The 25,914-nt window shown below is 50.7% G+C and overlaps 2 protein-coding genes across 4 annotated transcripts in view; one reads left to right on the top strand and one right to left on the bottom strand.

Moving 5' to 3' along the window:
* Positions 1-36: 36 nt before the first annotated feature.
* Positions 37-5,793, top strand: CIAO1 (cytosolic iron-sulfur assembly component 1). 2 transcript variants are annotated; one of them, XR_014841284.1, is made up of 8 exons: positions 37-253; positions 1,045-1,193; positions 1,319-1,430; positions 1,515-1,603; positions 1,855-2,056; positions 2,730-2,817; positions 3,136-4,161; positions 5,266-5,793. XR_014841284.1 is itself a non-coding variant. In XM_003481129.5 (7 exons), exons 1-7 carry the CDS (start codon positions 115-117, stop codon positions 3,374-3,376), a joined length of 1,020 nt encoding a protein of 339 aa, XP_003481177.1. In that variant the 5' UTR covers positions 37-114; the 3' UTR covers positions 3,377-5,793. The 2 variants fall into 2 exon arrangements, 1 of the variants encoding a protein (XP_003481177.1); XM_003481129.5 differs by having other exon boundaries at positions 3,136-5,793.
* Positions 5,794-6,294: 501 nt separating this feature from the next.
* SNRNP200 (small nuclear ribonucleoprotein U5 subunit 200) overlaps positions 6,295-25,914 on the bottom strand; it is a 31,231-nt gene continuing 11,611 nt past the window's right edge. For both annotated transcript variants that reach the window (XM_021087099.2, XM_021087098.2), the window contains exons 14-45: positions 25,244-25,414; positions 23,537-23,730; positions 22,916-23,039; positions 21,783-21,932; positions 21,455-21,565; positions 20,497-20,628; positions 20,155-20,343; positions 18,968-19,165; positions 18,144-18,296; positions 17,951-18,031; positions 17,583-17,666; positions 16,857-16,963; positions 16,427-16,545; positions 16,005-16,159; positions 15,720-15,909; positions 15,113-15,286; positions 14,046-14,206; positions 13,517-13,744; positions 12,866-13,057; positions 12,599-12,777; positions 12,315-12,466; positions 11,399-11,507; positions 10,624-10,732; positions 9,970-10,159; positions 9,708-9,872; positions 9,362-9,483; positions 8,976-9,119; positions 8,701-8,877; positions 8,289-8,449; positions 8,125-8,206; positions 6,817-6,909; positions 6,295-6,717 (exon numbers count right to left, since the gene is read on the bottom strand). In XM_021087099.2, the coding sequence (XP_020942758.1) occupies positions 6,574-6,717; positions 6,817-6,909; positions 8,125-8,206; positions 8,289-8,449; positions 8,701-8,877; positions 8,976-9,119; positions 9,362-9,483; positions 9,708-9,872; positions 9,970-10,159; positions 10,624-10,732; positions 11,399-11,507; positions 12,315-12,466; positions 12,599-12,777; positions 12,866-13,057; positions 13,517-13,744; positions 14,046-14,206; positions 15,113-15,286; positions 15,720-15,909; positions 16,005-16,159; positions 16,427-16,545; positions 16,857-16,963; positions 17,583-17,666; positions 17,951-18,031; positions 18,144-18,296; positions 18,968-19,165; positions 20,155-20,343; positions 20,497-20,628; positions 21,455-21,565; positions 21,783-21,932; positions 22,916-23,039; positions 23,537-23,730; positions 25,244-25,414 (4,740 nt within the window). In that variant the 3' untranslated portion in view covers positions 6,295-6,573. The remainder of the gene's footprint in view (positions 6,718-6,816; positions 6,910-8,124; positions 8,207-8,288; positions 8,450-8,700; positions 8,878-8,975; positions 9,120-9,361; positions 9,484-9,707; positions 9,873-9,969; positions 10,160-10,623; positions 10,733-11,398; positions 11,508-12,314; positions 12,467-12,598; positions 12,778-12,865; positions 13,058-13,516; positions 13,745-14,045; positions 14,207-15,112; positions 15,287-15,719; positions 15,910-16,004; positions 16,160-16,426; positions 16,546-16,856; positions 16,964-17,582; positions 17,667-17,950; positions 18,032-18,143; positions 18,297-18,967; positions 19,166-20,154; positions 20,344-20,496; positions 20,629-21,454; positions 21,566-21,782; positions 21,933-22,915; positions 23,040-23,536; positions 23,731-25,243; positions 25,415-25,914) is intronic.

Raw genomic sequence — 25,914 nt, 5'->3', positions numbered from 1 at the left:
CGGACCCTTTAGTTCCTAAGAGAACCCGCGGCCCTTGGGCGGAAGCAGGTTTGCGTGGTGGGAGCCGCAGTCGGCAGTGCTGTCTCTGCTCACCACTTTCTGCGCCAGGCCGCCATGAAGGACTCGCTGGTGCTGCTTGGCCGTATCCCGGCGCACCCGGACTCCCGCTGCTGGTTCCTGGCCTGGAACCCCGCGGGAACTCTGCTGGCCTCGTGCGGTGGCGATCGTAGCGTCCGCATCTGGGGCAGAGAGGGTAAGGCCGGTCCCGGCTTGCCGCCGAGGGATCTACGTGTGCTTGGTGTGGGTACCATGCTCTGGGAGTGCGCAGCCTGCGGGGCAGCAGATTCAGAAAGGCGGGGTCACTGGCCGAGGGAGAAGATGGAGGAGCCACTTTCGAGTTGGACATTAGCCACTCTCTGGTTTTTCTGGCTAGAAGCAAAGATGTCAGTAGATGGCCGAAATAGGGAATTATGACAGTTTCTGAGGCAGGAAAATGAGAGAAGGTGGTAGGAAAGTAGCCTGCAGAGTATTTTGCGACAGACGATGAAGTTTACATTTTGTCCCAACGGTATTTGAGAGCCATTGACTGTTTAGGGCCGCATCCGAGGCCTATGTAAGTTTCCAGGCTAGGGATCAAATCGGAGCTGCTGCTGCCAGCCTACGCCACAGCCACAGCAACACTGATCTGAACTGCATCTGCAGCCTACACTGCAACAGCGGATCCTTAACCCACTGAATAAGGCCAGGGATCCAACTCGCATCCTCATGGATACTAGTCGTGTTCTTAACCCTGAGCCCCAACAGGAACTCCACCACTGACAGTTTTAAATCAGGAGGGCAACTCCTCATTTGTTTTAGAAAGATGCCTCCTAAGGAAGTGGATTCAGTTACAGCTTTCTGAAAGCATGTTGTTAAATACACCCACTGAACTTTGCCCTCTCAGCTGGGCTCCAATACTGGTCCCCATTACCCAGTGGCATCGTTAGTACTTCAGTATCTTCTTGTGCACCCAGCTCCAGAGCCTGGTCTGCTCTCTGCTTTTAGGCGACAGCTGGATCTGCAAATCTGTCCTCTGTGAAGGCCACCAGCGCACCGTACGGAAGGTGGCCTGGTCTCCCTGTGGAAATTACCTGGCTTCTGCCAGCTTTGATGCCACCACTTGCATTTGGAAGAAAAACAAGGATGACTTTGAGGTAACTGGGTTGGATGGGGCCAGGATTGTTGGAACCTGAACTGACCTGAGTGGGTAAGGCTGTACCCAGGAGGACTGCAGGAGTCTTAGATGACGTTGATTCCTGTCCCTCTTCCCTTTTCACAGTGTGTAACCACTCTAGAAGGCCATGAAAATGAGGTCAAGTCAGTAGCCTGGGCCCCATCTGGCAACCTCCTTGCTACCTGCAGCCGAGATAAGAGTGTGTGGGTCTGGGAAGGTGAGTCCCTCCAGGCACAGTTGAGAACCAGCCATCAGATCCCACCCGTGTCCCTTATAAGCTCCCTTCTTTTTTCTGCCGCAGTCGATGAAGAAGATGAGTATGAATGTGTCAGTGTCCTCAACTCCCATACACAGGATGTCAAGCATGTGCTTTGGCACCCAAGCCAGGAGGTAAGAGTCAGGTACCCTGGTGGGAAGGAATTCTGATGTGGAGGGTTGTGCCCAACCTTCTTCCACTCTCCAGCCTTAGCCTGATTCTTGCAGAGATCTCTATCTGTGCCCCAAAGACGTCAATCAGTCCCTTTATAAAAGTAGATCGCTGGGAGTTCCCTGTCCTGTCCTAGGAGGGAGAAGTGCTGGAAGCACAGGTACTTCCTGGGCCCTCCAGACACGTCCTGTGTTTTCCCTGGCCTTCTCCACAGCTGTTAGCCTCTGCCAGCTATGACGACACAGTGAAGCTCTACCGGGAGGAAGAGGATGACTGGGTATGCTGTGCCACCCTTGAAGGTCATGAATCCACTGTGTGGAGCTTGGCCTTTGACCCCAGCGGCCAGCGCCTGGCATCTTGCAGCGATGACCGTACCGTGCGCATCTGGCGCCAGTATCTGCCAGGCAATGAGCAAGGTGAGGAGCCAATCTGAGGGCTAAGAAGATTTGTCTCTTGTGAGGTTTGAAAGAGTGTGTAGGATTTTAATGCAAGAAGAAAATTCTAGGTGCAAATAAAACAGCACAAACAAAAGCATTGAAGGTGAAGACAGCCTAGACTTGGCAATGCCAGGAGCAGTGACTTGTGTGGTGTCAGTGGTGCATAGGGTATAAAGGGTTTGGAGAGAAATGAGGTGGGTTGGGCTGTTTGGTGGGTGGCCTTAAAAGGCAGACTGACTCATCAGACCTAGTCTGCTGCAACAGGTTTTTTAAGGAACAGAACATTTCCTTCTCAGAATTCTGCTGTAAAAATACCAATCTGGGTGCAGTGTGTAAGGCAGATCCTTGAGGATGGAGATAGGAATGAAAATGAGGCCTCACGGGAATTCCCTGATGGCTCAGCAGATTAAGGATTCGCATTGTCACTGCTGTGGCTTGGGTCACTGCTGTGGCACAGGTTCAATCCCTGGCCCAGGAAACTTCTGCATGCCACTGCCATGGCCAAAAAAAAGAAAAAAAAAGGATGAGATCTCATGACTGAGGTGGGCATGGGAATTAGGATCTCCTCTGCAGGATGGGGGTGGAGCAGGTATTCCCCTGGGGTGCCTAGGACTCAAACAAGGCTGAGGCTCAAGAGAAGTCTGTCGTGCAGGGGTGGCGTGCAACGGCTCTGACCCCAGCTGGAAATGTATCTGCACTTTGTCAGGCTTCCACTCCAGGACGATTTATGACGTCGCTTGGTAAGACACCTGCCCCCACCCAATTGGACCGATTTTAGGGAAGTCAAGACCTTGTACTAGTCTCTTTCAGGTCAGGAATCCTTCATGACAGGGAATCTGCTTATGCTGAGTGAGAAAAGTGCCATTCAGAATTATGTGTAGTCTTTAGTTATATTGGAGGAAAACCTATTTGGCTGCACTTGAAGCTTGGGGTGATGTTTGTGGCTATGTACTTGTTAGGGAAGCACTTCAATAAGAGACTTGTAGCAGAGCCCTGAAGAGGGTGGGGGGCGGGGGGTGAGCCACCTGCACACACACTGATGCGAACGCTCCTCCCAGGTGTCAGCTGACAGGGGCCTTGGCTACCGCCTGTGGGGATGATGCCATCCGAGTATTTGAGGAGGATCCCGGCTCAGATCCACAGCAGCCTACCTTCTCCCTGACAGCCCACTTGCCTCAAGCCCATTCGCAGGATGTCAACTGTGTGGCCTGGAACCCTAAGGAGCAGGGGCTCCTGGCCTCCTGCAGTGATGATGGAGAGTTGGCCTTCTGGAAGTATCAGCCATCTGAAGGCCCCTGAGCCACCCTGACTTTGAAGAGAATCATGGTTCCCCAGAAAATGTTGTAAGACTTTCTCAAACCCCTTGGACCTGGAGGAGTATCCTCTGCCCTCCCTCTTCTGTTCAGACTTGGGTAGAAGCGCAGAGCTGCAGAACCACTCCATTGACACAGTCCTTGGTAAAGAGTTGCAGAACATCAGCGCATTGTACTTAAGTCACAGATTTTGCTTGCTTTAGGGCACAGTGTTATGTTGGGGGGGAGTGAATACACCACTTCACCATACAGCACCATATCTGTGTGTAGGAGGGAGCTCAGCTCTTTCTGGAAATAATCCAGCTGAATCCCAAGTCCTGTTTTATAAGGAGATTCACAATTGAAAGAATTCCATGGTGAGTCCTTTTCTGAAGTAGATCCCGCCTTCCCCATTGCTGGGCAAATCCTTCTATTTGAGACATTCAGTCAACGTTGAAGGAAATTTTTAAGTATAGGTTAGAGTAAGAGATGCTTCTGCCTTCCCTTAGCGAGCCTGACATACCTTCTGTGCTGTGAGGACAGCTGGAGAGTACTGAGAAATAAATGGGGAGGGTGTGAACCCTGAAAGGGAGTTATTGTTGGCCACAGGTCATGCATTCTCAGTGGCTGAAAATTGATTCTTGGGTGAGGGGCAAGAAAATCTTAGAGATGGTAACTTGTGGCTCTCTAAAGGACCAGTATGTAAATATATTGTGGTCTGTCTATATTACCTTTTCATCACGGGGGTGGAGGTGTGTGCAATCTGTGACCTATACTACAGCTTGCAGCAATGCCAGATCCTTAACCTACTGAGCAAGGCCAGGGATCAGACCTGCATCCTCATGGATGTACTCCCCAGGTGGGTGGAGACTGTCTTCAAGGCTACAGCCTTAACTTCATTTTTTACACCACAGAAATCACAATCTTAGATTTTGAAGAGAAAGCTGGGGTAGTACCTAAAGCAGTGGTTCTCAAGATGTGGTCTACCAGTCACTGGAAATCCCTTGAGCTTTCTGGGGGACCAAGAGGTCTCTGCTTGGCACCTTGGCAGGAAGCAAGGCAGTGACACCAAATTCTACAGTTGTGTCTCTGTGCCTTGCTCTCACAGTAAAAATACTGCCAACATCACTGTGAAATGTCCTCAAGAGAGCCAATAAAAGTAAGTGTATGAAATTTGGACCCTAGAGTAACATTCTGATGATGGGAAGCACGCCTAAGCACTCATGCCCCCTGCAGAGCGGTCATCTTGAGGAAAAGCACTTGTGCAGTTGCAAGCTGAATCAGCTGTGTTCTTCACAGCATATTTTCCACTTCAAGGAACTAGCAAATTATAGTATTTCTATTAGGAGACATTTTCTGGTAAATGAATCAAATGAGCCTTTCACTTCAAGGGAAACTGATAGTTTTGCCAATGATAAAACGAAAGCCTTCAAGCAAAAATCAGAATTTTTGAAAACTTGTATTGCCGCCATGAGCTTGCCATCTTCCCAACATGTAGACTTTTCTGAGGGGATTGGTGGTGATATGAACAAATGTGATTTGTATGATGAAGTGTGTTGTTTGGAAGATTTGCATAATTCAGTGAATGAACATTTTCCAAATGACTAATGCACGATGTTACAAGACTGAGATAGACTAGGAGTTCCCTGGTGGCCTTAGCAGTTGTGGATCCAGCATCATCATGGCTATGGTTTGGGTCACTGCTGTGGCATGGGTTTGATCCCTGGCCCAGGAACTTTAGCATGCTGCAGGCACAGCTAAAAAAATAATTTGGAAAAAAAGGAATATAGATTGGTGGGCTTTAGCGTAGGAATATAAAAAGCTTCTTGATGGAGTTCCTTGATTCCCATAATGACACAGCAGAAAAGAATCTGACTAGTAACCATGAAGTTGCAGGTTTGATCCCTGGCCTTGCTCAGTGGGTCAGAGATCCTGCCTTGCTGTGGCTGTGGCGTAGGCCAGTAGCTGTAACTTAATTCGACCCCTAGCCGGGAACCTCCATATGCTACAGGTGTGGCCCTAAAGAGCAAAAAAAGAAAGAAAAAAAAAAAACGCTCCTTGCTAAGGCTTCATACTGCCTTCAAGAAACTACCACCTGTGGCGTGGTGACATACTATCAAATAGCCTGTTACCTGAGAAGTCCATTTAAAAACCTCCTTTTCCAAAATCTTGTCTGTGACATAAGCTTCAACTCAAATACACAGCAGACTGGAAGCAGCTCTGAGAACCCCGACTGTCTTCTATTAAGCCAGACGTTAAAGAGATTTGCAAAAATGTAAAATGCCACACTTCTTCCTGGATTTGTTTTGGAAGTTGTCTTTCATGAAAAGTTAACATGTTACTGTTATTTTAAAATGCATTTAATACTGTAAGTAAATATCAATGGATATAACCACGATAATAAAAGCTATTTGGAGGTCTTGAGTTTTTGTAGTATCAAGGGGTCATAAGACTAAATTTGAAAACTGCCAACATAGGAAAGTCACCCATCAAGATCATCTCCCAATTTTATGCACACTTATTCCTGAAAAACAACAGAAGGCAAGAATTTGAGGAAGAAAATTTGATCTGGATTTTAAAATCAGTTTTAAGCACCCTGCTGGTGCTACCTCCTTACAGGAGGGGACACTGCCCATCTTGAGAAACCCCCAACCTGTTGATCACTCCCAAGTTCAGTGTTAGTTCCCGCAGTAGTGCTAATACCCGGGTAGCATTCAGAGGAGGCGACCAAGGGCACAGCCTGACTGAGGAGAAGCTACCAACACTGTTCCCTCCACACTGACCGAAATAGCTCAGGTGGCGGCCTAACTGAAGGGCGGCCTCATCCTCCAGAAGCATTCGCTGTGAGCAAGTCCACTGGCTGAGAAAAAAACAACCCTTATGTTAGAGAAAGGAAATTTAATTTGGAATCACTGCAAAGACAAATGGTTTTTCCAAGTCATTTTACTAGAATGTGCCCCAAAGGAACTACAAAGAACATCCCTAAAACCACTGTGCACAGTTTATGCTCAGCATCTACTGCAGACACTGGATCCAAAGTCTGGCTGTTGAAGGAGCCAGAGGAAAGTAGTGGATGGGCCGGGACTGTAGCACTGACTGGCCAGACTTCACACAGACCGGGTCGCCACTATGGAGGTCCCATACGGGGTGCAGGTTCCTAATTCAGGTTCAACCCTTCCTGTTCAAGAGCAGGTGCCTCTGGACTCAATCTGAGTCACTGTCTGTCTCAGCTTCTTTCACATCCACACTGAATTTGTACTCCTGGTCACACCCCATGTAGGCGTCACTCATGAAGTACAGAGTGTAGTTGTGGGCACCAGTGGCCGGGGCCACGAAGTCAAGCTTCACCTAGAGAGAGCAGGTAGAGCTCAGGGTGAGCTCCGATGCAGAGGAAGAGTTCTCACCCTGCCCACCTCAGAACGCGCTGGGGCCAGTGGACACACTCACCTTGGCCTTCTGCTGCAGGGTCAGCCTCTTGATGGAGATGAGGCTGTTTGACTTGGCATCTCCAATCACCACCCACCAGCCCTCTTCACGTTTCTGTAGTGACCAAAAGCCAACAATTTCAGAGTATTAAGACTTGATGGGAGTTCCTGTCGTGGCGCAGTGGTTAACGAATCCGACTAGGAACCATGAGGTTGCGGGTTCGATCCCTGCCCTTGCTCAGTGGGTTGACAATGCGGTGTTGCCGTGAGCTGTGGTGTAGGTCGCAGACGCGGCTCGGATCCTGCGTTGCTGTGGCTCTGGCGTAGGCTCTGATTCGACCCCCAGCCTGGGAACCTCCATATGCCGCGAGAGCAGCCCACGAAATAGCAAAGAGACAAAAAAAAAAAAAAAAAAAAAAAAGACTTGATGGCCATGACACCAGGAGAAAAGAAAGTTACAACAAAAACCAGAAAGAAAGCTTTCTAAAATTTCTTCCCAAAATTAATTTAAGATTTTAAACTGTCTAAAGGTGTCTCAAGAGAAATCAACTTTTAGGTAGGTAGGTGAACTCATTTGTTGGTTCTGGCTCCTTTCCTGGTCCAAGTCCCTTCTCCCATTCAGTGCTTGCCACTAAATCCAAGATTCCACGATTAGACATCTAGTCTGTGGGGCCTGGCAACCTGGACTTCCTCAGAGACCCTTTCAAGTGAAAGCATGTATGTCAGAGGAAAACATGGCAACATGGAGATGAGCCTGCCAGTGAAGAGGATCCAAAGCAGGCCTGGCCTCCATAAAGAATCCCTCTCTGCTGGCTGCTCCTCTGCCAGAAAGCCCAAGAATTCCAGTTAAAGTGCTCTTTCCTCAGAACCTATTAAACACATTTATAAAATTAAACATTAGTGTATCTAGTTTCTGCTTTCAGCCATCAGTCATTCTCCCCTGTAAGGGGTCAGATTTCCTTTTGGGCAGTAAAGAGCCAAGCTACTGGAAACAGTATGTAGCAGTGAGAAAGGGGGGAGAAGAAACACCAGCTAGAAAAGCCCAATTATCCTGGACCACTTAGAGGTAAAGATAAATGATTCTTCATAGCCATGGATATCGACGGCACTGCACAACTGGGACTTTGAACCAGTCACCTAAATTGCTTTAAAGCAAAAACTCCCACCACAATCACCCATGGCCCCAAGATTAATCCTCACCCAAATGACTTGGGTATTACTCTAAATACCAAATACCTGGGTATCACTCCAGTGACTGTGGACCCCTTGGCCCAGACTCTAGCCAGCTAGTAGGGCCTCAGGGCAGCCCTGGTAAAGCTAGTAGCCGTACCTGTGGGAAGAGAGGTGCGATCACAGGGCCTGTGACTTCTTCCTCTCGCTCCAGCTGCACCAGCACCACAACTGGCCCACCACTGCAGGGACAAACACAAGGTATGCATCAGAGCTGTGCCCAGTGGGGACCCTGGGGGAGGGCCTTGGCCCTCTCTGGCTCACCTGCGGATACTGTCCTTATCCACCACTTCGTAGGACAGCTCGATGTTGGGGTAGCGGTTACAGAACCGGGCCACGTCTGCAATCTGGCTGTCTGACAGTTGCAGCAACGCGTTGCGCTCCTCATCTTCCATCTCCATGATGTCGAAGACACTCTCCACCCCCTGCAGTAGGCGTTCAGAGGTCAGGGAAGATGAGGGAATGCAGACTAGCAGCAAAGGGAACTGGCTCCAAAGAACAGCTGATTTGACTTCCTACACTACCAGGTCACCTAAAGACTCGGCCCACAACCATCAGGCTCTCTAGCATCTCCGTGGGTAACACCTTCAGAAAAAGTCTCCCCTCCCACTACCCCCGCCCCAGCACAGGACACTCAGGCTCGGCCACCAACACTCCAGGCCCAGGCCCGGCTCACCTTGTCTGTGCAGCGTTTGATGTGCTCTGAGGTGAAGTGTGGCAGCTGTTTCAGGTATGAGTCCTTGGACCACATGGCCTGCGTGACCATCTGGGCCAGCTCCATGGCTGCCAGGGCTGGGCTGAGCCAGCCGTTGCTGGAGAGGACATCCACACAGGCCTGGATGAGCCGGATGGCCTGAACACGGGTAGGAGAGCAAGGGAGGGTGGTTCAAAACTGCTGCTTCAGATGGCACGTGGGCCACCCCTGTGCCCAGCCCCGTGCCCAAACAATACCTTGCTAAGGATTTCCTCTGTATCCGACTGCAGCTCAGCACTCAGCTGCATGCGGGACAGGTGAGCCTGCAGAAGCAGGTTGGTCTTCACGTGTGGGTCGTTGAACTTGGGGTTATTCAGCTTGTGGGGGACCTTCTGAGCCAACTGGAATGTGGAAGAAAAAGAGCCGGTGATGAAGAGGTGGCCCTGCTCTGGGGCCCACAGCTCCACCTGACCCAGGCTCACAATACTTCACAACACAGGGGCGGGTGGAGGGGTGCATCTTGGGGGCTGAGACGTGTGTGGAGGCAAGTGAGGCCTGAGCCAGTGGCGACGGGGGATCACGTGCTGTGGGCACACCGCCAAGTTTCAACTCCAAGGGTGTTCTGAAGCCATGACAGCCTCACCTGCCGAAGCAGGTTGTCTTCATGGTGTCGGATGGGAATGTTCTCATACTCAGCCGCATTGGAGATGATCTCAATAAGCCCTCGCACCTTGGTCTTGGCGTTCAGGGACATGCTGAAGAGCTCTGGGAAACAGGGAAGGAGATGTGGGAGGAGTCAACGCAGACAGAAAAGGAGCAGGGAGGAGAGTTAATGCCTGGGCTACCCCACCTCTGCCCGCATTGCTTTCCTCTGGCAAATACACAGGGCCCGGGAAGGCTGTCATAACTCATCCCTCTGTGCTGCAGACCCCGCCTAGGGTCCCTCTAAGCTCAGGTTCCCCTCAGACCAGCCCCCGGTGGCCCCGCACCAATGGTGGTATAGTTGATGTAATAGTAGGCAGCAATCATGCCCAGGTTCAGAGGCGCCACGTCCATCTCGTCCTCAATACTGATGCACTTGGACTGCTCCAGGTCACTCAGGGTCTGTTCCACAAGCTCTGACAAGTGGTCAGACAGGTGACGATGGGAGATGCCTGCGAAGGTGAGAGGTAAGCGGGGAGTCATGGGGAGGTGGCAAGCAAGGGCTGTGGAAACCGCAAAAGGATAACATGTGCTCCTAAGCCCGCTGACCCTGCAGGTTGTAATAGTTGGGGTTCTGTGTCATGCGGCGGTACAGAAAGGTCCAGGTGAGGTAGTCCACGGCGTCCTGCTTGTTCTCGATGGTCTTGGTGACAATCTCTGCATTGAAGTGGTCATGCATACAGTGGTCCAGGTGAGACTCTACTGGCAAAGGCTCATATAAGAACTTTTTGAAGAAATCCTATAGGAAAGAAGAGTCAATGACAATATGGTCACCAAAGAAAGGACAAGGGCAAATCCACAGAGGATGGCTCCTGAGTGACAGGCACAGCTAATACAAAATGGAAGAAACTAGTTGCACAGTAGACGGAAGCGGGGTCTGGACCTGGCGAGCTGGGTGTATATGCCTGTGCCAGCTGGCATCACCAGCCGGCCATCTGTACAGTGGGGACCAGAGTACGCCAAGTCACACAGGGAAGATGGACCCACCAGAGGACAAAGCCCTCAATACAAAGAGTCAACAGCAGTAGCAAAAACCAAAGGCTACAAAATTCTATGCAGCCGAGAGGACTGTTACAAGGGTAACATGGAGAATAAAAGAGGCAGAAGTTGACAGAATACAAAAAAGTAAAACACTCACGGAAAGAGAGATTAAAGAACCTGTTCTGAGGCTTAGGATCAAAAGTGCAAGAGACCAGGGCTGACCTTTTTGGAGCCCTGGCACATGATAACGCAGCGCCCCTCGTCATCCTGCAAGGGGCGGTTGGCACGGCCCACCATCTGGAGCACATCGTAGATGGGGTAGTCCACGTACCTGCAGGGGAGAGAAGGCACAACTGCACCAGCACAGACAGCGCTCAGGGGGCTTACTCCCTAAACGTCAAAGAAGAAAACACAACATGGGGAGATATGGGCAAATTACAGCAAGACTCTGTTTATGAACTCCTGTGCTCAGGCACTAGGTTCCACCTGTTACCTATACATTATTTTAGTTTTCAAGTGTTTTAAGAGTCATGACTTTGTTGCTTAAGATCCTTGGGCCAAAGCTATAAACCCATCTAATGCCAACAGCAAAATAACTCCCTACAAAGGACCAATACGTAGGGCAGGCTTCCCAACTTCACAGCTGTATAGTTCACAAATAATCAAGTCACCCAACTCCTACCCAAACCCAGAAGCAGGTCCAGACATTAGTTCCCCAGTGGTGGTGCAGTGGGTTAAGTATTGTCACTGCAGCAACTTGGGTCACTACTGTGGCACAGGTTCAGTCCCTGGCCTAGGAACTTCCACGTGCCACAGGTGCAGCCAAAAAAGATGAAGAAAAAACTAAAAATGAGTCTACACAAATAAACGTCTGGCTGGGTGGAATTTAGGCTAGCTGTTTATTTCCCTAACACCTTTTCTTCACTTCCGGATTTGCGGATGTTATATTCGTTCTAGGAGGGAGGCTCCCGTGAACTCGGAGCACAGCTCTACTCACGCGTGGATCTTGCCGTTATAGTACTGGGTGTCCATGATGATGACCAGGTGGGCGGCCACGTTCATGCCCCAGCAGAGACTTCGAGAAGCTACCACCACCTGGATGGCGCCTGCGCAGCAGAGGGGAGAAGGAAACTGAGCGCAGAGCTCCCTGGGAGAGGCAGGACTTGCTGCCTGTTATCTTGTGCTAGTCTCAGAACTCAGAGCACAGCTTGCCGGGAACAAGGCTTAATGACTCAGAAACTAACCCACTACCACAGGCGTTTGCTCTGTGCCACTGCTGCTCTGCTGAGGGACTAGCCTAGAGGAAACAAGGTGATCCTGTAACAGACTCCCAAACCCAGGGAAAGCTAGGCTTACGCGCTGCCTAAGACAGGCCTTGTCGACTGGAAAGTGATAACACCAACCAAGCCATAGGCTGGCTCAGTACACAGCAAAACTGAGCTCTGAGGCTGCCCCACACCGGACAGATTCAGGGGTCAAAGAGCAGCAGTGATGATTCTGGCAGAAGTATCCCCGCTGCAGCCCTACTAAGCACTGTCAAAACGATTAGCACCCTGCATGAAATGCCAGGCATCAACAAGGGACAGAGACACAGCCACCCAAGGGGGACTCACAGAGTTTACACCTCTGAGGCCTAACCACCCTGCTGAGTCTGATATCCATGGAAAACCAGGTCTAAGGGCCAGGGATCCCAGTCTAAAAACCAGTGTGAGAGCGCACAGCCTTAGAACCTGCCTGTTTTCTCACGTAGCAGACAGGGTAACACCTATTCCACCTTCCTCACAGGGATATTAAGAATATCAAAGGATAAAAAAATCTGATTAAGCACACTGAAAATGACTAGTGTACTATCACAGAACCCTGTGACCCCCTTAGAGCCCATCTCACCCTGCGCCTCAGGGCTTGTGCTCTACCTGAGCTGAAGAGCTGTTCCACCAGGCGCCGCTCCATGGGGCTGAGCCCCTCGTGCAGGTAGCCCACCCCGTTGAGCAGCGTCTCCTTGAGTGTGCTGTCGCCCAGCTTCTCCAGGTATGGGATCAGGTCCTTTTCTGTGCAGTGCAGGAACCTGGGTGGCATGAGTGCTGGCTCAGAAGGGAACCCTGCAGAGACCCTTCCAGCTGAGTATCACCCCACTCCCCCCATGGGAACGGAACACCCTGCAGGGTGGGCCAGTCTCACTTGAGCCCAATCCCCCCACCTCTGCCGCTGGATGTCCGCTGCACACGTGGTGAGGATGTCGATGGCGGTGAGGCGCGTCTGCTTGCGAGATGGAACGAAGACGATGACGGGCTTCTTGGGTGAGTGCTTGGTGATGGCGTGGTACACGGGCTTGGCCATGGACAGCAGGCGAGTCTGCGTGTGGCTGATGTTGAAGCCCTGGAAACGGAGGAAGAAGAAAAGGATACTACCAACCCTGGGAGCCCTGGATTGGAGGCTGTGCAGGAACAGAGAGAGCGGGTCCCACCTGGATGTGCAGCTCCAGGGGCACGGGGCGCACGTTCGGGTGGAAGTTGAAGGTGGAGGTGGCGCTGCACCCCAGCCAGTGGGCCACATCCTTCGCATTTGATAGCGAGGAGCTCAGGGCCACGATGCGGATGGGCCGTTCGATCTGGGAGGAGATGTAGCGCATCCGAGAGCAGATCACCTCTAAGACGGGCTGGGAAAAGGGAGGGGGTCACTATAGCCTGCACGCTCCATCGGCCCCAAGCTAACCTTGAGATGAGGTTGCTGGGCTGTACATGCAGCCCAAAGCCCAAAGCATGCAGAAGTTCCCAGGCCAGGGATCTGGGGAGGCAACCCAGGTCACAGCAGTGATGATGCTGGATTAACCACTAGGCCACCCAGGAACTCCACGATCTCCTAATTTTTCCTTCCATTTAGGGGCTCTCCCATCCTTGGGTCCACCTCCTCCATAGGCAGTCTCCACTAAATGATACTATTTGCCAAAAGTACTACCAAAAGTCTGACATCCTTTTTGTCACCCTTTCAGAAAACGGTGATAGGCAGAATCCTCTTGGGAGAAGCCCTAGGCCCTGACCTTGAGCCCACACTTTAGGGCCATGGCCAAGGTTGCTCTGCCGTCCCAGCCCTCTTCCGTGCCGCCAAGCCGCCATACCCCATTCTCGCCCCCGATGAGGTGGACCTCATCCACCACAAAGAGGTTGATGTTCTGGACGTTCTTGCGCTGCTTCCACCGCCGGGAAAGGATGTCCCACTTCTCAGGAGTGCTGATGATGATGTTGCCTTTGCCCAGGAGCTTCAGGTCCGTGCTGGTCTCCCCAGTGAGGAGCACCACCTTCTTGTTGAGCCTGTCCTGAAACTTCTCGTACCAGTCCATGTACACCTGGCAGCCAGGCGGAGGGAGGGCAGAAAAACATCAAGCCAGGTCAGACATCGTTTCATTTATTACCAGAAAAATCTGAGAGCCAAACACAGTGGCTTCCTGCCCTGGAGATTATAGAGACCTACTTCATAATCAAGCAGCAACCCTCAAGTTGCTGCTTTTCTTAGTTCACAACTGAGGAAATGGCCACCGGGAAGCAAACGGTCTTGTCCCAGTTGGCTCTACAAGTTTCAGGGCTCAAAAAACCCTGATCTGGACTCACAGATGAAAATGGTTTCTGGGGAATTCATACATGACACACCTGCTCCGCCAGAGCCTCCATGGGGGTGATGTAGACACAGCGCCCCTCCGAATTCTGCAGTAGCATCCGTAGGATGGCGAACTCTGCACAGATGGTCTTCCCGCTGCCCGTGGGGGCGCCCACAAACACGTTGTCATCGCTATTGTACACGGTGTTAAACACTGAGGACCGACAGAGAGGCAGTGTGAACACCAAGGGCGGGTGGGAACAGAGGACACGCGGAAAGCTCAGCCAGGCAATGCTGAGTGCCAGCCATGAGAGCTGATACCATGGGGCCTCCAACTGCCACTGGGCCAGCGACCCTCTCCCTCATCTGCTCCCTCCCACAAAGAGAAGGAGAGGATGGAACCAAGATCAAGAGTCCAGGCCTGTGGAGATCTGCGTGAGGACAACAGAAGCCAAGGAGGCAGGGCTCCTTCCATGCCTCTGCCAGTCCCTTCAGGGACCAAGGATGCTGAACCAAAGGGAACCGCATCCCGTCCTCCCCTCCAGCCCTCTTCCCCATTTCCCCGCAACTGTCTAATACAGAGAGTAAAGCCTACGCCCTGGCATCCAGATCAGGTTAACTTCACGTGCTACTGACTGGGGTGCCTCTCAAGGCCCCAATTTCCTCATCGGCAGGATAGGACACCGAAAGCAGTGTCTCAAATAGCGAATCCCTCAGATGACTGGCAGGAGGAGTAAAAGAGAAAATCCTCAAGATGCACCCAGCCCAAAGCACTGAGAACACACAGATGTCATACAAAGCAGGGTGTGGCCAGCAGGCCTTAGTCAACACTGCAGTCTAGTTCGATACTGGAGCTTTGTAGTCAGAGATAAGACAGTGCACTGTGCTAAGACCCGACACTCTGCCGACCCCCCTCAGTGAGACATGCAAAGCAGCAAAGCAAACCTAAGTCTCCACAGCTTGAGATGGGAAACCGTGCTGGCTGCTGGGGCTGACGGGCCCCCACACCTGCCAAACACCTGAGCACCCTGCCGCCTCTCCCCCTGCAGAACGCACCTGTCTCCAGGGGACCCTGAAAGGCCTCCAGAGGAACTGACTACCTGGAAATGGAAACACCTACCCTGAGTCTGGATGGGGTTGAAGAACGGGAATTTATCTTGGTAAAGGCTCTCAAAGGCACTGTTTCGCAGGGCAGACACAGGCAAGGGCTGCAGGTCCAGGAGCTCGGTTGGGGGCGGGTACTTCTCCGGGAGGATCAGGTGCCGGAAAGAGACAGGCAGCTGGGTCTCACAGGCTGCCGGAAAAGCGACGAGAAGAGCAGTGAGCACACCTCAAGCCCCCAGCAGCCTAGGTATCACTCTCCCCAGCTAAGTCTGGCCCAGTGCTCAGGCCAAGAAACTCTTGGGTTTTTTTTGCCTTTTGTCTTTTTAGGGCCGCACCCACGGCATATGAAGGTTCCCAGGCTAGGGGTCGAATCAGAGCTACAGCTGCCGGCCTACACCACAGCCACAGCAATTCAGGATCCAAGCCACATCTGTGACCTACACCACAGCTCACAGTAACGCCAGATCCTTAACCCACTGAGCAAGTCCAGGGATTGAACCTGCAACCTCATGGTTCCTAGTTGGATGCATTTCCACTGCATCACAAAGGGAACTACCCAAAACACTCGTGTAACTGCCCTGAGAGGGCCTGGCCAGGGGGACCGTGCAGGGCACACCACTCACAGAGCCAGCGGTCAGACACCACTCGGATGAAGTACTGAGGGGGCAGCGGTTCAAAGACAGGCACGAAGAAGGTAATGAGGTGCTCGTCCTGGGCATACTTGGCCTTGAGGAGGAAATACTCATGGTGCAGTATCACCTCGCTGTCTACATCCTCCACCAGAATCCAGAAGGCCTCTGATGAACCATGGACCTGCCACCACGAGCATGGGTGAAAGGAACGTGAGCCAGGGGGTTCAGACCTCCAACCCCGCTCTGAAACCAGTCCCCTGTCAAGCAAAACCTGACCTTTTCGTCCCACTGGAAGTCGGGTGTGATGGTCAGCTCCACTTTCAGGGTGGAGCGTGTGATCGGCTGCAGGTGCACCGACAGCTCCAGCTTGGGAAACAGGTGGACATATTTGTGGATGGTCTTCCCCATCTTGGGCATGCGGATGAGCTCCCCTACGAGGACACAGAGCACAGGGCTGTGGCCCTTCTCACGCACTCCCAAGCCAGGCTCTGAGGGCCACTGAGGGCAACAGGCATATTCCACTCCGGGGGGCGGCTCTCCCGTCACTCTTGGCAGAGCCCAGAGGGTTCAAAGCCCCAAGACAGAGAGCTTGCCTAGGCCTGAGTCAGCACGGGGTGTCAGGCCTAGGAACTGGGAAGCAGACAGCCTCGGAAAGAGGTCTGAGCTGCACAACAGGGGGATGATGGCTTCCCACACACCTATCTCGTTGTGATTCAGGTCATACAGACGCTCGAAAGGGAAGTTTTTCTTCTCAATCTTCTTCACCACCTCCTCAGGGAGCTTCCGGAACTGGCGCAGAGGACACATGGACTGCCACCTATCCGGGACACAAAGAGCTTTCAGCCCCTGTGTGGGGCCTGTAGCAAACCACCCTCCTTATGGCCTTAAGACCCACATAGGATGGTGGTTAAAGACATGGTGACTGCCAGTGGTGAGCTGGGAGCCAACAGGAGCCCCCATCAGCCCCACTCCCTGCCTTCCCCAAGGGCCTGGCCCTTCTTCTCAACATCCACCCCGGTGCACAGCTCAGGCATCAGGGCATGATCAGATGCGCTCTAAGGCTTCCCCAACACACCTCAGCCTGGAGGCCCCAACCCCACCACCAGCTTCCAGCTCACTGGCCCTTACATGCGTTTGTCAATCATCTTGCAAAGGTTCAGGGTCTTGTCTGTCAGCTGTGCCCAGCCTCGGTTCAGGACAATTTCAAAGATGGCACGCATCAACCGGCCAGCTGACTGGGGAAAGACGACGTGTCCCGTTAGTCCCCACATCCCCAGACCTAATGAAGCCACTCCACACGTGGTTTAATTACCTCAAGCTCTGATGTGACCAGCCACACCAACTCAAAAACCAAGTCTCTCTGTCCTCACCCCACCCCCACTAACAGTAGATGCTCACTGAACGCAGGACAGTTAGAGAAATGCAGCTCGAGCTCACAGCACAGCCTTCCAACTACCGCTCACTGCATGACTTTACAGCCTTTAGCTCATTTAGCATTTAGGGTTCTAGCAAGAGTAAGGGTCTTAGGGACTGACTTAGCCTGAGAGGTAAAGACAAAGAGGAGCTAATAAAGCCTTTGGCCATTTCTGGGTTTATTTATGAGCCCAGCAGCCACAGTGGGAAGGCCTTCTCTGCAGGGAGCAGACACTGTGTCCCCTGGAGCCTCCCCAGCATCCCTCTCAAGGCCTTACCTTCCCACACACTCAACATCAGTGCGACAGAGCAGCTACAGCACACGTGCACCCACCAGCGAGCCATCGAGGGAAGGCTCAGCATCCCCTCTCCCTCACTGTTCACCGCAGACAGAGCACACAGGAGAGGAACTCACCACAGGAGGCACCGCCCTGCCCTCACCTGGGTAACGTACACCATGTCGGCCATCAGAGCAAAGCCCTCCAACTTCAGCTGTGAGATGAAAGCTTGGAGAAGCACGTTGATCTGGAAAAAAATCAAAATTGGCCAGAAGGAGGCCCATCACTGAACCGCCCCAGACAGTGAATCGCATTTCTGCTGTGGGCACCCATGCCAGATGAGACCCTCTAGAGCTCTCGATTGAAAGACATTAAGTAATCGTTACTTCCTGTAAAAAGAACACATGAGAAGGATGCAGAAACCAGGACAACCAAGCAGCTTACCAAGTCCAAGCCCAAAATCAAGGTTCATCTTTTAGAAGATGAGGAAAACCACCTGTTCCTTATCCCCAGCGGGGGAACTGGACTCACCTTTGCGCTGGGTTCCTCGATGCTCTCCTTTACAGGGATGGGCACCCTCTCCAGCAACTTCTGCAGCTCCAGCTTCTCCTCCTACCACAAGAAGGAAACAGCTCAAGGAAAGGCCAGGAGGCCACGGAGAGAACCCTCCAGTGACATGGCTGTAAGTACCAACTTCTGTTCCCAACATGCCGTGTGGACCCACCTCTCTCACAGTGATGTTCTTGAACTCTGAGGACAATGAGAAGACTCTGAAAAGCTCAATCTCACTCAGGGTGGGCTTGAGCAGCTGGTTGTAGGTCTGCACTGTATCATTGGTGATGTAGTAGTGGCTGGCTATACGGCCCAGTTCCGTCACCTACGAAGAAGGGAGACTCAATCCAACACTGATCACCGACAAATGGCAACCTCTCATCGCAGACGAGAGGTGCCCACTGATGAACACAGAGAACCAGCCCCTGGGCCACACACGTGAACAGAGATGGCATGATAAACTGACCTACAGGGAAGTGATGCCCACATAGAAAAGAGAGCTGACTCAGCTACCACAGCTCAAGATACGGAAAGGAAGCACTGCCAGATTTAATGCCATCTTATAAGTTCCTAGGTTCAGAGGGCATAGGCCAATGCCACCTTATTTTCGACTGTCCCAAGCAACAGGCAATTAAGACAGGTAATACTCAAATCAAGAAAGCACCTACAGTGGTTAACGAATCTGACTAGGAACCATGAGGTTGCGGGTTCGGTCCCTGCCCTTGCTCAGTGGGTTAACGATCCGGCGTTGCCGTGAGCTGTGGTGTAGGTTGCAGACGCGGCTCAGATCCCACGTTGCTGTGGCTCTGGCGGAGGCCGGCGGCTACAGCTCCGATTCGACCCCTAGCCTGGGAACCTCCATATGCCGCGGGAGCAGCCCAAGAAATAGCAAAAAAAGACAAAAAAGAAAAAAGAAAAAAAGACAGCACCTAAAAAACTGTCTCCAGGGGCCACAACTTTTGCTGGGATCTTTGCCTCCAGCCCTCAGCCCCTCACCTGGAAGTTGCCCGTCTTCTTGTCATACTTGACCAGATTGTTCTTATCCAGCATCAAGGCAGCAGTATGAACCAGGTCCAGTCGGCGCTGGTCCAGCAGGGGGTCTCCCTTGAGGTCATCATGAGAAATGCCATAGAGGGTTGGGGATCGAAGCATTCGGATGTACAGGTAGGCATAGCCCAGCCAGTTCACTGCATCCTGTAAGAGACAGATCATGGGTCTTAGCACAGAGGGCTGATGTCTCAGTGAAAAGCTCCCAGGGTACACTTGGAAATTAATTCCTATTAGAACATGTATTATGCTGTCTTATGAACATTTACAATACTTTTTTTTTTTTTTCTGCTTTTTAGGGCCACACCCATGGGATATGGAGGTTCCCAGGCTAGGGGTAAAATTAAGCTGTAGCTGCCAGCCTGCTCCACAGCCACAGCCATGTGGGATCCAAGCTATGTCTGTGACCTACACCACAGCTCACGGCAATGCCGGATCCTTAACCTACTGAGCGAGGCCAGGGATCGAACCTGCATCCTCATGGATACTGGTTAGATTCGTTAACCGCTGAGCCACAACAGGAACTCCTATAATACTTCATTATTAAAAAACATGAGGAGTTCCCGTCGTGGCGCAGTGGTTAACGAATCCGACTAGGAACCATGAGGTTGCGGGTTCGGTCCCTGCCCTTGCTCAGTGGGTTAACGATCCGGCGTTGCCGTGAGCTGGGGTGTAGATTGCAGACGTGGCTCGGATCCTGCGTTGCTGTGGCTCTGGCGTAGGCCGGTGGCTACAGCTCCGATTCAACCCCTAGCCTGGGAACCTCCATATGCCGTGGGAGCGGCCCAAGAAATAGCAACAACAACAACAAAAAAAAACATGAGTCTGAGAGTTCCCTTATGGCACAGCAGGTTAAGGAGCCGGCATTGTCACTGCAGCAGGTCGGGTCACTGCTGTGGTGTGGATTCAATTCCTAGCCCAGGAACTTCCACATGCTTTTAGCACGCCGCCCCCCTCCAAAAAAAAAGAGTCCTAAGCAGCTTATGAGAACCTGCTTACATAGGAGACGTGAGGCCCAGGGTTGGAGGACCCCACGTGCTGGTGGCCCACAGCACCACGCACAAGATCACCACACTCCCAGAACCCAGGCCTCTCTGAAGACGGCACGAGGCGCCAGGGAAAGGGGCCTCCCCTACCTTTGCGTTCTGGACATTCCCCAGCACGATTTCCGCGTTGAGCATGTCAGGCAGCTTTGCAACCATCTGGCTCTCAATAGGCAGCTGCTGATTGAGGAGGGACAGGTAGTATTGCAGCTCCCCATGTGAAGTGATGAGGATGCCTTCGCCCTTGGTATCATACTGAGGTCGTCCCGCACGTCCCAGCATCTGGGTCAGAGAGCAGCAAGAGGGCTGTGGTCACAGAGCTTCGGGGCTGGATCCCAGGCTTCTACCTTTAGAACCTCACCTTCCACCTGTCATCCTCTGGGCATCCTGGCATTTTACATATAGCATACTCGTCCCCACTCAAAAGCTCCATACCTGCAGAATGTCCAGGGCCCCCAGCTCTGTCCAGCGCCCCTTCTCTGGACTGTACACCTGCGTGCCTTTGATGATGACAGTATGTGCAGGAAGATTCACACCCCAAGCCAGGGTTGCTGTGGAAACTAAAACCTACAGACAAAGCAACAAGGAAAATAGACATTACACCAAGGGTTAATACCCTCGATTCTTTTTTTTGTCTTTTCTAGGGCTGCTCCTGTGCCTTATGGAAGTTCCGAGGCTAGGGGTCCAATTGGAGCTGTAGCCACCGGCCTACACCAGAGCCACAGCAACGTGGGATCCGAGCCGCTTCTGCGACCTACACCACAGCTCACAGCAACACAGGATCCTTAACCCACTAAGCAAGGGCGGGGATTGAACCCGCAACCTCATGGCTCCTAGTCAGATTCATTAACCACTGCACCACGACGGGAACTCCTACCCTCGATTCTTGAGGCAACCGCCTCGGAGCTTCTTGCAGCACTGAGTGGGTCCCATACGTGTCAACTTAACACCAGATTAAAAACAAAAGGAGTCCCGGGGTGCCTCGTCTATTCAAAAGTTAACATTTCAAGGTTCCAGAGACACTTAAGAGGCAAAAGTGCAGACCCCACATGAATCAACTTAAGGTTACTAGATGATTAAAAGGACAAACTCTCCTGAGAGAGAATGAACAAGGTCTTCACCTTGTGAGGCCTTTTCCAACAACATCTGGAGTCACCAACATGCTGGCTTTGCTTCGATTCTCAGACACTTTCCTAAATAAAGCCACTCATTGTCCTCCCTCATGCAGGATGTGAACAGTCAGGAGAGGCAGAATGAAATAATACTGACTTGTACTAGCACAAGCCTCTGACCCAGGTTAGCTGAGCCGGGAACAATGCAGAAGCAGGCACAAACATACAGCATCACTGTCAGGGTCTCTGGCCTTCTAAGTCTGCACATCACCCGCCCTCACCTGAATGTGTTTATCAGCAAAAAGATCCTCTACAAGGGTCCGGTCAACTCTGGTCATGCCTGCGTGATGAATGGCAAAGCCATAGGGCAGAAGATCTTTCAGCTCCAGGTTCTGTGGAAACAGAAAAAGAACAGATGATGCGGGAAGGCTTCCCAAGGGAACTCTCCCAGAGATGAAGCAAACATCTCCACGTGAGCCTGGCCCCTCACCATTCCCCATAACCATGGGCCACATGAAAGAGCCCACGATATGGTCCGAGGGACTGTCCCAACAACTGGGACTGAGCCAGAACCAGCAAGGACTGAGCGCCAGGCCTGCCTCTCCTCACCTTGCACTGCTCGGCTTCCGTCCGCAGAACTTCTGTGGAGGCTGAGCCCTCTCTCAGAAAGAGACCCAGCGTGTCCTTCTCCAGGCACATGTCCCGGATGGCCCTGGCCGTCTTCCCAGTCTCCTTCCGGGAGTGGACAAACACCAGCACCTGAGGAGAAGCCACAGGTGGCCTCAGTCAGGAGACACGGCTCCAACGGCCACCCTCACAGCCCCAGGAAAACAGCAGCAGGAAGCAGAGGCTGCAGCGGTATAAGGCCAGAAACTGAGGGCTTGAAGAGGAGCAATGGTGGGAACAAGCACTGAGGCACAACCAGTTGGGCCCATGGGATGAGATCCTAAGCAAACAAACCTACCGAGTATGGTGACAAGGGTCCTGTAACTGGGAAACCAAATTAACTCTTGCACTTTAATAGCAAGTTTAAACATAATGTGGGTGCAAATTTGGGAATCTCAATTAAGTACATGTATTTAGGCACCTGAGATTCTAAGCCAGGAGTTCAATTAAAATTTTTTTATCACATTTTCTAGTTAAATGCTCTTTCACTAATTTTTAATTCTTAATTTTATTTTTATTATATTTTGGTACAAGCCACCCGAATGGAAGAACCCTTAACAACGTAAACAGACAGACTATCTCCACAAGGGGATTTCTTTTTGGGAGTTTTTAAATTACAACTTCAATTTCTTTCATGGTTATAGAACGATTCAGGTAATCTATTTCATCTAGGCTGTTCTGGTAGTTTAGTGGTTTTCAAGGAATCTACTTATGTTTTTAGGATGACAGATTTATAAGTAAAGTTGTTCATAGTATTCTTTTATTATCCTTTTAAAAGCTACAGATTCGGTAGTAACATCCCATTTCATTACTGGTACTGGTGAATTCTGTCAGTCTTTTCTATTTATCTTCATCAGTCTTGCCTGATTATCAGTAAGTCAAAAATTCAAAAGAATGGGGGAGGGAGTGGGATGGACTGGGAGTCTGGGGTTAGTAAATGCAAACTATTGCCTTTGGAATGGATAAGCAATGAGATCCTGCTGTATAGCAGGGAACTATATCTAATAGAATAAATAAAAATCATTTAAAGATTCAAAATAAGATAATTCAAGAGTTAACAAGAAGCCACAACAGACCTGATTTTTCCCAGCATGTTCCATAATTTTTTCATAGACAATTTCATTCATGATCTGGAAACGCTTGATTGCTTTTTTCTCTGTGATGCCTACATAAGTCTGTTCCAGAGGCACTGGGCGGAAGCTAGAAGGTTCAACAGTTAGACAATGAAGGTTTTGGCACAAAATACTGAAGACAAAACAGTCCTTTTCACTACCAAGGAGCGATATTCTTCTTTGGCTTCACACCACTTTAAAACCCAAAGGCCCAGAGTGCCTGTCGTGGCTCAGTGATAACAAACCCGACTAGGATCCACAAGGACTCAGGTTTGATCCCTGGCCTCGCTCAGTGGGTTAAGGATCTGGCATTGCCTTGAGCTGTGGTGTAGGCCACAGATAAGGCTCAGATCCCACATTGCTATGGCTGTGGTATAGGCTGGCAACTACAGCTCTTATCTCCAATTCAACTCCTAGTCTGGGGAATTTCCATATGCTGCAGGTGCATCTTTTAAAAACAACAACAACAACAACAAAACCAACCCCAAAGGCCCTTCTAAAACCCAGTCTAACAGAGCTCCTTGGTAAAGGGGAAGGACACCATGCAGGTCACCTGGTTAAACTTCTCCCAGTCTTTTCTCATACCTGTTGTCAAAGTAGAAGAGGCCTTTGGCAGGATCGACACGCAGAAAGGTTGCCACATCTTCATAGTTGGGGAGGGTGGCGCTAAGACCAATGAGTCGGACATCCTCTTGGGTCATCTCAATGTTCCGGATGGCCCTGGCCACCAAGGCCTCTAAGACGGGACCTCTGTCATCATGGAGAAGATGGATCTCATCCTAAGGAATGGGAGACCAACAAATAACATGGGACTAGAGAAATGTGTCCCCCTTTCCTGATGGCAGTCCCTCTCTGTAGGAACATAACTGACATGACAAGTAATGAAGACAAAAGGGATCCCAAGCCAAAGAAACCCAAAGAATGAGACAATATTTACCATGAACTACCCAAGAAAATAACATGCTCCAACCATGAGCAGCTTTGCTATACACACTTCAATGAGACAATGCTTTATGGTAAGAAAATCTGATACTTCAAGCAATGAGTTTGTAACTTTACTCAAAGGATAATTTATTTACTAAAAAGCTTCCCAGCAGACCATATCTATATCAAAAAAGGTTATTATACCTCTGAGCATTTATCTTTACCAAAAGGAAAGACTTAACACATCAAATAAATGCACACAGACTAAGGCAGTGCTTCTCAAATTTCAGCATGCAAACAACATGAGCAAACAGGAGGCCTTATTAAAATGCAGATTGTGCAGTTCCAGTCATGGCACAGCGGAAACAGGAACCATGAGGTTGAGGGTTCGACCCCTGGCCTTGCTCAGTGGGTTAAGGATCCGGAGTTGCCATGAGCTACGGTGTAGATCACAGACATGGCTCAGATCTGATGTTGCTGTGGCTGTGGCATAGGCCAGCAGCTGTAGCTGTGATTCGACCCCTAGCCTGGAAACCTCCATATGTTGCAGGTACACACCTAAAAAGCAAAAAAGAAAAAAAAAAATTTCAGATTTTATTTCAGTCAGTGGGGGTGGGGCCAGACTCTGCAATTCTAAAATGACTTGAAGTAGCAGGCTCTAAAGCAGGGGTTGGAAAACTTTTTCTTCAAGGGCCAGAAAGTATTTTAGACTTTAGGCCATCCACTCCATTACAAATACTCAACTCTGTCACTGTAGCACAAAAGCGGCTATAAAGAACACATAAACAAATTATTATGGCTGTGTTTCAATAAAAAAAAACAAAAACTACTGGAGTTCCCTAGTGGTGCAGCAGGTTAAGGATCTGGTGTTGTCACCTCTGTGGCACAGGCTCGATCCCTGGCCTGGGAACTTCCAAATGCCAAAAACAAAAAACAAAAACCCAGCAGCCACAGATTGCCAGCCCCTGCTCTAGAATGCTGAAAATCAGCATGCAAGCTCTCCTTCCTGCTTTCTCAGACAACCTAAAGAAACTATTAGACTATCATTCCTCCCCAGAGCCTTCTGTGTGCATGGAACACAGTGTCCTGACTCCTTACTCATTCCTTCTGAGAATGGATCATTTATTTATAAAACCCTTCGTTTTGGGAGGACACAACCAGGTTTTTTTGGTTCACATTGTTTCAAAAATTTCAGACATAAAAGACATAAAGACCAATATGGCAAACACTGTGCACCTATTGGGAAGTACTTCAATTTGGTGCAGATTCTCACTTAGGATTAAAAGCCACACTGACATCAGCTGCCACTACAAAGCCTAGCGCCTGGAGAAAAGGCCAAAGAAGTTCAGGGTTCAAACCCCTGCTCACTAGGATGATGAGCCGCACGAGCTGGGTGTAGGTGCGCTCCCCGCCCTTGCGGGTGATGATGTCCCACTTTTCAGGAGTGCAGACGATGATCTGAGTGGCGCTGATCTCCTCCTTGCACAGCTGGTGGTCGCCAGTCAATTCTGCAACAGTGATGCCGTAGGTGGCCAGGCGCTGGGTGGAGGAAGGGCACATGAGGCAAGAATGCTCAGAGGGGGCTTTGACACACTCTTTGTGAAGGCTTGAGTGTGGGATATTAAAGGTAGGTATCAACCCAACAGGAAAAGAGGTGTATTCACTGGATCGTATGAACGTTTACTTCTAAAACATATCCGGATTTACACCAGGCTGAGAGAGCAGAAAAAGCCTCTGTGAGCTCTGCACACGAAAGGGCGAAATGGAAGCTTGTAGACAAGAGACTTGGAATAAGACTAGGTCTATTATCAACCATCTATGTGAATGTTTCATAAATACTCCAATATGTGAATGATACCAACTGCAGGAAACTGCTCTGGAGAGGATAGGGAGTGTAAACCTTTGTAACAGCCCAGAACGGATCCAGGACATTTTTGCTTCAGAATCACTCTGTATTTGTGTCAAGTTCTATCTTTGAAAGAGGAAAAAAACAAAAACCAACTACAGGATACATTGCAGAAATGCCCTAATATAAGAAG

The sequence above is a fragment of the Sus scrofa genome, chromosome 3 (assembly GCF_054392235.1).
Source record: "Sus scrofa isolate SSC_HxYL_T2T_F1_AM1 chromosome 3, Sscrofa_HxYL_maternal_Yorkshire_Landrace_v2.0, whole genome shotgun sequence".
Taxonomy (NCBI): Eukaryota; Metazoa; Chordata; class Mammalia; order Artiodactyla; family Suidae; genus Sus; species Sus scrofa.
The sequence above is the reverse complement of the archived record's forward strand: the minus strand, read 5'-3'. Positions and strand labels throughout refer to the sequence as shown.

Coding starts and splice junctions, on each gene's coding strand:
- CIAO1 (XM_003481129.5), top strand. CDS start 115: ATGAAGGACTCGCTGGTGCTGCTTGGCCGTATCCCGGCGCACCCGGAC. Junction 1,194..1,318: donor AAAACAAGGATGACTTTGAG/GTAACTGGGTTG, acceptor CCCTTTTCACAG/TGTGTAACCACTCTAGAAGG. Junction 2,057..2,729: donor TCTGCCAGGCAATGAGCAAG/GTGAGGAGCCAA, acceptor TCTGTCGTGCAG/GGGTGGCGTGCAACGGCTCT.